Here is a 9,237-nt window from a genome sequence, read left to right on the forward strand (position 1 = left end):
AATCATATCTTCTAATCAGAACACCCATTACCAGACATGATAGAGATCATGGATCGGAAGGAAAAAAATGGATGTTTACTTATACAGTAATTTGGAAAATTATTTTCTTTAGTACCGTAATTTATTAAATTAACTCAGAAAATGACTATAGGAGACTAGTTGAATTACAATTGACCGTGCACTATGGGAGAGAGCAAGAACGAACAATGGCTTATAAAAGGGAGAAATTCGAAGTTTAGAAATTGAAATTGTGATTAAACTTTTTTCGGATGTATACATACAGAGACTAATTATAAAATACATAAAAAAATTTAAATTTATGTTAAATGACATTAAATCCGTTTCAGTATATGTACACTCAAAAATGATTTTTGTGATGAGGATGATAAAAAGCTTCTCCATCTTCTTCACCATCTTTATGAACTTCAATCATGCCAACGGAGAAGCATAACTACACATCTTCTAATAATATAAAGTCGTCCTCTCTGTTCTCTAAGAACTCCTCCAAGTCCTCTAGTTAACTTTCTCTGACGTGCGTTCGAGTAATATTTTGGATTTTCAGAAGAGTTTGATCTTGACCGAAACTCTCAATTATGCTCGAATTAGCAAGTAGAATTTTGCTCGTGCGATCAATATTTTAGCGATATTAAAATAAGAATATATTATTATTTTCCGTGAGGATCCTAGTCGGTCATGTGACCTGACTTTTTGGCCTTTGGCGGTTTGAGCAATATTTGAGAAAATATGGAAAAAATGGGTTTTTTTCTCAAACGAAGGAGTTCCATGAGATGAAGGAAATAATAATAATAATAATAATAATAAAATCTGTGGCACCGGCTACGGCTAGGGCATGGCCGGCGGGCTCGTAGGTACGGTCCCGTGACATCTTTCCCTATTTTTTTATTATTTTTTCATCGTGTGAAGGAAATATGGAGAAACTAAGAGTTTTGCTCGAATGAAGGAGTTTTCATGAGATTAGAAAGAATAATAAAATCAAGTAAAATAATCAGAAGAGGCGTGGGGATGGCCACGGTGGCTTGACCGGTCGGCCGGTGGGCCCTGTCCCCTAGACGCCCTTTTTATTATTTTACTAATATTATTTTTCTTCCCTATTTTGAATAGGTTTCCTCGTTCGTCCATATTTTTGAATGCTCGTTCGTGCGTTCGGGTGTTCGTTCGTGCATTAATGCTAAGTACACTCACACCATTTTCTCGGGGCTTACTCGGTGGTGGTCCAGATGCCTGATCAGTGAATATTTATTACTAATTCATGGAATTCAGCTGAGAATCAGCCATGAAACGGAGTAATAAAATAAATTGAGTTTCTATTACTAATTCATGGAATCCAGCTGAGGATCAGCCATGAAACAGAATAATGAGATAAAATAGATTATTTTCTAGGAATTCAATTGATGAATGTCATGCTAGAATGAATCTATGAATTGCTCTATACTAGCATGCAATATGTCTAGGAGCAAGTTTATTCGAGAATCGAGGTATGAGATGATGGAAGCATCATACTCGTTCTGAATGTTGGTCATGTATAGTCAGGGAACAATATGACATCCTGAAGATGTTAGCTCTCTATACTAACATGCAATATGTCAAGGTGCCCTCCAACCATTAAGAGATTCTATACACATTCTCTCTACATAGTCAGGGAACAAACAGTTTGACGTCCTGAAGACGTTAACGCTCTATACTAACATGCAATATGTCTAGGAGCCGTCCAACCATTAAGAGATTCTATACACATTCTCTATACATAGTCAGGGAACAAATAGTGTGACGTCCTGAAGACGTTAACGCTTTATACTAGCATACAAAGAGCCGTCCAATCATTTCGATTCTATGTAGAGGTGCTGATGAAATATGTGAAGTGTCGAAAAGCTCAGCTGAGATGCTTTACGAATAACATATTCACCATACCTCTGAGAGGATGTTCGCTCAGTCAAAGATCGTGAAATGGTTCACGAATCATAAAATATGAGTTTCACATACATTTCTGAAGCCGTGTCAGAAACATGCAGTATCATGATTTTACGACTTTATCCTTTGTCGAAAATCCACCATCAACAAAAAGGTTATAGAGTATGTTGCCATTCATCATCTGGTGGAATTTGTGTACATAGAGAGAAATGATAGAATATATAATGGAAAGTCGAAAACTCATACTCAACTAATTATTCCTATTAAAACTACTTTGTATAATTGGTCTTTAACTATGGATAATTTCCAGGGGCATTCTCTTGCCAACTCTGATTGTAAATTGGGATGTTGTTACTAGCTAATGCTAGTGTTTTTCTTCTATCACCTCTTTTAATTAATGTACTCTTTATTTTCCAAATGTGAACACAGAAATAACGATGGCATCAACGTGTTCACAAACAATATTCGCAATGCAAACAAAATCATTGAGAAGAATGAAATACAAGTAAAACGATGTAAGTCCAAAATTTATCAGACTCTGAGCCTTCGGGCTCGTCCTCGTCTGGTCGTAAGGGGTTAAATTAAACCATATGTGCAGTCGTATCATGTGACATAACCTATCTAAGCAGAATACATAAAACAGAAGATAAAGTGCTGACTGTAAATGAGACAATGATTTACGTGGTTCAGCACTAAGGCCTACATCCACGGGGGTAGTTGTTTCACTATGGATTTGGAGGTTACAATGATAGTCGAATGACTTTGGAGTGAATAACGAAGCTAGAACGAAGATAAATCTACCACTTACTCTTTACTATTTCTCTCTCTTCTGCTCCTATATCTCACTCTAATTCTCAATTGGTCGACCCCTTCTCTCTAAGTGGAGAGGGGTATTTATAGAGACTGAACATGGGGTCCGCCATCAGAGACAGTTGTATCCTTATCGTCTTGGTTATTGTGTCGTCCCGCTGCTATCTTCGTTTCTTCCCCATCATCTTCCAACGGTATTATGCATGAACAAAGACGAACCTTCTCCTTCTCCACAGGGTGTTTGACACGTACCCTATGCCTAGGGTGTTTAATGCGGGTCGTTGGGGTGGTCTGCACGCGTCAGACAGATGTCTGATGCCCCTGTCACGTCCTTGTCGGCGAGACTCTCCTCAGCCCTTGATCTTGGATCTTCCTTGGGATGGAATAAAATACTTTTCTGGCTAATCTATGATGCTTCTCGATAGCTTACTCCTAGGGTGCTCCTTGATTCTTCGTCGTTGGATCAATCTGATGATGTATATATGTAGATGATAGATGCTCCTTGGGTGTTGGGACGTGACATCATATCTTGATGCGTCTGGATCGCATGTCGTCCACGTGTGATTCTCTTGACACGTGGTGGATAATGAATTATGTGTATACAATTTGCCCCTTTTCTTCAAGTTTGAATTTGGCCAAAGTTTGAACAAAACTGTCTTCACAATCTCTTCCTCTTCCTACAATATATCTCACTAGAATTCAGGGCACGTTTCCCACTCCTTGAATTTACTCCTTCTCCTTTTTCGGGGTGGTTACGTTTGTGGCGGTTATAAATAGGTGAAAAGAATCAAGCATTAAATCTTTATTCTTCTCTTTCATTCTTCATTCTATTCTCTGAACCTTTTCATTCTTCTTTTTGTTCTTTAGCTCTTAACTTCTGCTGGTGCTGATTAGAGTCAAAAACTGATCGAATCTTCAGAGATCCACTGCTGTCGTTGTTCATCAGGTGTTTTCAGATCGTCTTTGTCTTTTTCGTAACGCTTCTGATTAAGGTATGGTGTTCTCCTTATCTTGATTTTGGTTGATAATCATCTATGTTGTTGTATCTAGGTTTTCTGATGAAGAACAAAATATACAAAAGTATATATACTTTCCCCTGTTCTTTATCACAAAACCTATGGCTTCTCTGTTGATCATTGAAGTTTGTTTTAACGGTTATGGCTGAATTAAGGTTTCTAATTTTCTGTGGGTTTTTATCAAACTACATGTTTCTGATGAACTGTGATGGTATTTATGATGAACTGTGAAAGTCGAAAAATTTCGTTTCATGATCATCGTCTTCTCTATTTGATATTCGTTTTACTTTTATGCCCCTTGTAGGTATGGCTGATCGTCATCGGGTTCCATACCAAACTCCACCATCGAGTCCTTATAGGTCTCCTCAATCTAGAAGCCCTGATAGATCTCCTTCTAAGGGTGGTCCACCTAAGCCATCACAACCTGACCATCGTGCTTATAAAACTTCATCGTCATCGGGTCCGAGGCCTTCTTCTCACAGAAAGGGAGATCTACCTAAAGGTTCTCTCTATGCTGTCAATCGTCCTTCTCAACATTCTGAACCAACAAACGTACAGCCGCTTCGCTCTGTAGCTTCTTCTAATACAACGCCTTCTCAAAAGCCCAAGGCTTATCAAGCCACTGGCCCAACGAAGGATCCTTCCTCCAAGGTGGTTGCCACGAAGACTGACTTATCAGGGAATGTTGCGACAAAGAGAAAAGCTTCGGATATGTGTCCTCCGAAGATGTCATCGTCGGACAAGGATGCTGGTCCTGACGCCGCTTCGATCATACAAAGCGTCTCTGTTGGTAAGAAGAAGGTTACCTTTAAACATATTGATCTTGCTGCATTCAAAGTGAAGCATGGCCTTGAGGGTTTTGATGTTAGGTTTTACGCGCCAGATGACGATCTCACTTATGATATGATCGTAAATTATAAGTACGACGCCTTCCATTTGCTGACAACCGTGGGGGCCTTCGAAACTGGCTTGATGTTGCCTCTGTACAAGTCAGGGGATTCCTTCTACTATGATGCCTTGTGTTTTCGCGAAGGCTCCACTTCTCATACTCATTGTCGTTCAGTGGTGCAGCTGAGTGGTAATTACCTTCGGACGCTCAAGGAATGTTATCTTTGGAGCAAAGGAGAAACAATAATGACCTGTTACACTCCAAACCATGCGGAGAAGGATTGGTATACCCCTGAGAACTTTAACGCTTCTTTTGGAGATTATGTTAATGGCAGGAATCGAAAGCCTTGGAGTGTGGGTCTTCGTACCATTATTGATGCCCCAGATGAGATTCGTCTTTTGAGTGGAGTGACTCAAAGCTTCGATTTGTTCCTGGTACCGAAGAGTCTGGACAGCCAAAGCTCTTCCCCAAGAATGAACATCTCAAATGCGACCATGATTATGAGTGGCATGCCACTGTTATTGAAGTTATTGGTCCCTGGGCTTATGGTTGGGTGCCTGGTCAGCATGGATGGCGTCCTGTCGCTGGTAGCCAACCTCGTGATAGTCAACCGTCTCGGTATGGGGACTTCTACACTTGGCGATTGAATTTTGCTGGTATGATCTTCGATTATGCTGTTGATGTTGTTGATGTCGATGGGGAGGAAAGTTTCAATGTAGTCCTTCCTTCGAAAAGTACTGCCAATGTCAAGGTATGATTCCTTATAGTAGTTTGTTGTTTTGTGTGCATTTGCCCCTGGAATCAAACGTTGATCATGTGTTCGTTTTAGGCTTCAAAGAAGAAGAATATTAGTCCCCTTCAGTCCTCTACCGCTGGTGAAGAGGAGACAGAAATTCCTGAAGTCAATAATCCAGTGATTAACACGGAGAATTCTGGTGACGATGCTTCCAACGATGAGGAACGTATTGGTGATTCTCCTCCTGGTCGCGAAGGTGGTGGAAATGTTGGTGTTGAGAATGGCGAATATAACATCACCTCTGAGGCTCATGGGGATGATGGTTTTCAAGCTACGAAACCCAACCCATAGTTCTCTTTTGGTAGGATTTATTCCGCTGAAGGCCAGATCGATATTGACGCTCCTTTAGGGATGGCCTCTGATTTCTCCAAATGATGAATGGGATGTACTTGGTGGGGGCGAAGAGGATGATGCTGAGAATCGTGCTGCTAAAGCGGTCGAAGCCGGGAAAACCTCTGGTGGTAAAAGATCCGCTGTTGATGGAGGTATCGCTGCTGGTGACCAAGGGATCGTAGCTTAAGAAGGCCTTGCCGCTGGTGGACAAGGGATCACCGCTGATGTACGGGATATTACTAGTGGGCAGAAGACCGCTGGTAGCACCTCATCCGGAAGTTTCGAGAAGATGGTGATGCACGATGGGGATGATGCAACCTTCGATTGGTTGATGAAGAAAGGTTTGATATGTGTTCCTAACCCTGCCCCTACAGTTCCTGGTGAGAAAGGTTCCGACGACTTTACTCGTCAGAGGATGCAGCTGGCATCCCATGATGATGTTGCGGAGAGCTGGGAGAAGGACTTGGGTGCTACCTCAACTAGTATGTTGGTCGACCCTCCTTCTTCCATAGATGATATGATGGTCATAGCTGATGGTTATCAGTATGGTTTCCCTCAGCAGCGCGTTCTTGAGGTAAGTCATCGTGACCTTTCTGAATTTAGTGTTCTTGATGTTCTTATTTTGATCATCTTCTCCCTGTCTGTTATTAACGCAGCTGATGAGGAGTGAGCATTGCAATCACACTCTGTACCAGTACTTTAAGGCGAAGTCCCTCAAGCTGGAGGCAAAGCTTCGTTACAGAGAGGAAGAGTTGACTTATGCTGAAGGAAGCCTTCCTTCCAAGGACAAGGATATACATGAGCTGAAGGAAAAGCTGAAAGGGAAGCAACAACTTGGTGATACAGAAGCAGAGCTTCGTCAAAAGGTGGCTTCTCTTCAGGCTGATTTGGAGAAGGCCCAAACCGAAGCTGCATCATCAAAAGGTTTGTATCTTTTTTTTTCTTCCTTCTTCGTATTTATGGTTCGTTCTGAATTAGACGGCCCTATCTTAAGCGGCCGGTATCGGAGAATTATCATGGTTTCGTGGTGAGAGGCAACGTCAGGCTTCTATGATCAGGGAGTTATTTACAAAACTAATAAAGGAAGCATATAAATGGAATGGTCGTGTTGATCAACATAATAAGATGTTGGTGGACGTTCGTAAGCAACGGGAGTATTTGATACTGCTGCGGAATTCTATGTCCGAGGCCCGTACCCAATATGAAAGTGACATGGAGTGGGCCCGCCAATCTCTACTCGAAGCCAGAAACGAGGCTTCTCACCTGGAATCAAATGTGGCAGCTCTAGAGAAGGAGCTTCATCAAGCTCGATCGTCTCACGATCCTGATGTTCGCGAATATATACAACAGTTGGTTCGATAGAGAGACGATGCTAGAGACGAGGCACATGCCCTTAGCAAGGCTTTGACTGCCTCTCGTTCCGACGTTGCTCGTCTGGTTGAGTCGGAAAAGAATCTCGAAGTTAATATGTACAGACTCACTAAGGGGATTGAAGATATGACCAATGACGTCAACCGTATACAACACTCTGATTCCATGAAGCAGGTAGAGTTGGATGATGTAAATTTGAACTCGAGAATACCCGACTGGACTATAAGAAAATTTCCGATGAGTACGATTTTCTTTAAGATGCCCGGGACGCTGTAGGTAATGAATATGAGATAGCTTCGGCTGATGTCGAAGGTATATATTTTTTTGGTCGTAAATAGCGTCGTGATTCCTATATTTTAACCATCATGTGTCCTCTCTTCTTTTCCAGAGCTCGAGGGACAACTTAAACTTGCAAATGAAAATCTTGAAGCGGCTCAATCTTCCTTAGTGTATCAGCAGGGGCAGACCAAGTACTTCGAAGCGTTGGCTGGGTCTCCGAACGAAGCGGCAAAGGAAGCCACTAAAGAAGATGAGCAGTTGAGGTCTTCATTATCCCAATCTGAACTCAAGGTTGCTGTTATTGCGCACAAGGCTCGTTGTCAGCTGTCCGAGGAGGTTAATAAGACTTTAACCAGAATAGAGCAAACCCTCTTGAAGGAGCATGACATCACCAAGAATTATGTTCGTCGCCCTGTGCCCGAGCCTTTCACATATTCCTCTGGTCCTTCTTCGGGTGGGAGTGTACCTTCGTCTCAAAAGAGGGGTCCCGCTGATCCCACTGAGTCTTATAAGGAGAAGTAAGTTTCCAGATTCACCGTAGAAGGTTAATATTTGTTGATTATTTGGCTTTGGGCCATTTTTTGTATATCACAGTGTTTCTCGTTTCTTGTTTAGTTTTCCCAAGCTTGTAATCAACTTTCACGAAATGGATCATCGTTTGTTTTTGTCATGTTCAATTTTGATTTGGCTATATTGTTAGTTTGTTTTGACTTTTTTAGTAACCAAATAAAATATTGAAAGACGTAAACGTATAATTATGTAAAGTGTGTGCTGGCAATAACGAAGGTAAATACCTTCGTTACTGACTTTGGACCTGTCACCCCGCTGGCTAACCCTGGGCCAGAGGATTACCAAACGGGGGAGGGGGGTTGGTGCAGCGTTCCCGGATATGTGATGCGTTATTGATGTATTTACATGCATCCATTCCGCTGAACTGCTGCCTTATTGATTGGTTGGGTATCTCTTTCTACTGGAATCCTTCCCCATGGTCACACACTTATAGACGCTGATAGGGGAGTCCCGAGAGATTGTATATGATTACTTTCCCCAATAAGAGCAGTTGCAAAAAGTTTGTTTGATTGATGTGACGAGGTTTTCTACTCCTCGTCCAGAGATAGAAACAGGTCAAGCGAGTATGCTATCTTCTTTTTCTTCTGGTGTTCTTCACGCAGGTGCAGAACTGCGTTGCTTCATGGATAGTATGGCTTGAGATATTTGCATTCCAGAGGTGCCTGAGGACTTCTCCTTTTAGGTTATGCAGGTAGTAGGATCTGTTTCCTGCGATGTCATGTATTATAAATGGTCCTCCCCATGTTGGTGCTAGCTTGCATCACTTTTTCTATCGTTGGTATTGCGGTATAGTTCTCAGCACATACTGCCCTTCTACAAAGTTTCTGAGCTTTACTTTCTTATTGTATTCTCTGGCCAGTCTTCGTTGGTATTTTTCCATCCTTTGTAGCGCTGTCTCTCTCCTTTCTTCTAGGTCATCGAGCCTTTACAACATCATATCTGCTGTGATATTTTTCTCCCATGCTTCAGTCTTCGTTTTTGGCATGATAATTTCTGTCGGGATGACTGCTTCGGCTCCGTAAGTAAGGAGGAACGGTGATTCACCTGTGGCGTACCTTCGTGTTGTTCGATATGCCCATAATATGTTGTGTAATTGTTCGCACCATCGTCCCTTGTGTTCGTCCAACTGTTTCTTGAGGATAAGAGCGAGGGTCTTGTTCGTTGCCTCAGCCTGGCAGTTACTTTGGGGATAGATGGGGGTCGATTTGTTCTTTCTAATCTTGAAGGTATTAAAGAGCATGTCG

At 41.9% G+C, this 9,237-nt stretch overlaps 1 protein-coding gene across 1 annotated transcript; it reads right to left on the reverse strand.

Moving 5' to 3' along the window:
- Nucleotides 1-425: 425 nt before the first annotated feature.
- Nucleotides 426-1,624, reverse strand: LOC113295207. The gene is made up of 2 exons (XM_026543550.1): nucleotides 1,595-1,624; nucleotides 426-527 (listed from the first exon to the last, which is right to left on the reverse strand). The coding sequence occupies exons 1-2, from the start codon at nucleotides 1,622-1,624 to the stop codon at nucleotides 426-428; spliced, it is 132 nt and encodes a 43-aa protein (XP_026399335.1).
- Between the last annotated feature and the right edge of the window lie 7,613 nt (nucleotides 1,625-9,237).

This window comes from Papaver somniferum, chromosome 7 (genome assembly GCF_003573695.1).
Source record: "Papaver somniferum cultivar HN1 chromosome 7, ASM357369v1, whole genome shotgun sequence".
In the NCBI taxonomy this organism is placed as follows: Eukaryota; Viridiplantae; Streptophyta; class Magnoliopsida; order Ranunculales; family Papaveraceae; genus Papaver; species Papaver somniferum.

Excerpts from the sequence above, each read along its gene's own strand:
- LOC113295207 (XM_026543550.1), bottom strand. The coding sequence starts at position 1,624 with ATGGTTGGAGGGCACCTTGACATATTGCAT. Across the intron at positions 528-1,594 it reads GGCACCTTGACATATTGCAT|AGAAAGTTAACTAGAGGACT; the intron begins GTTAGTATAGAG and ends AACGCACGTCAG.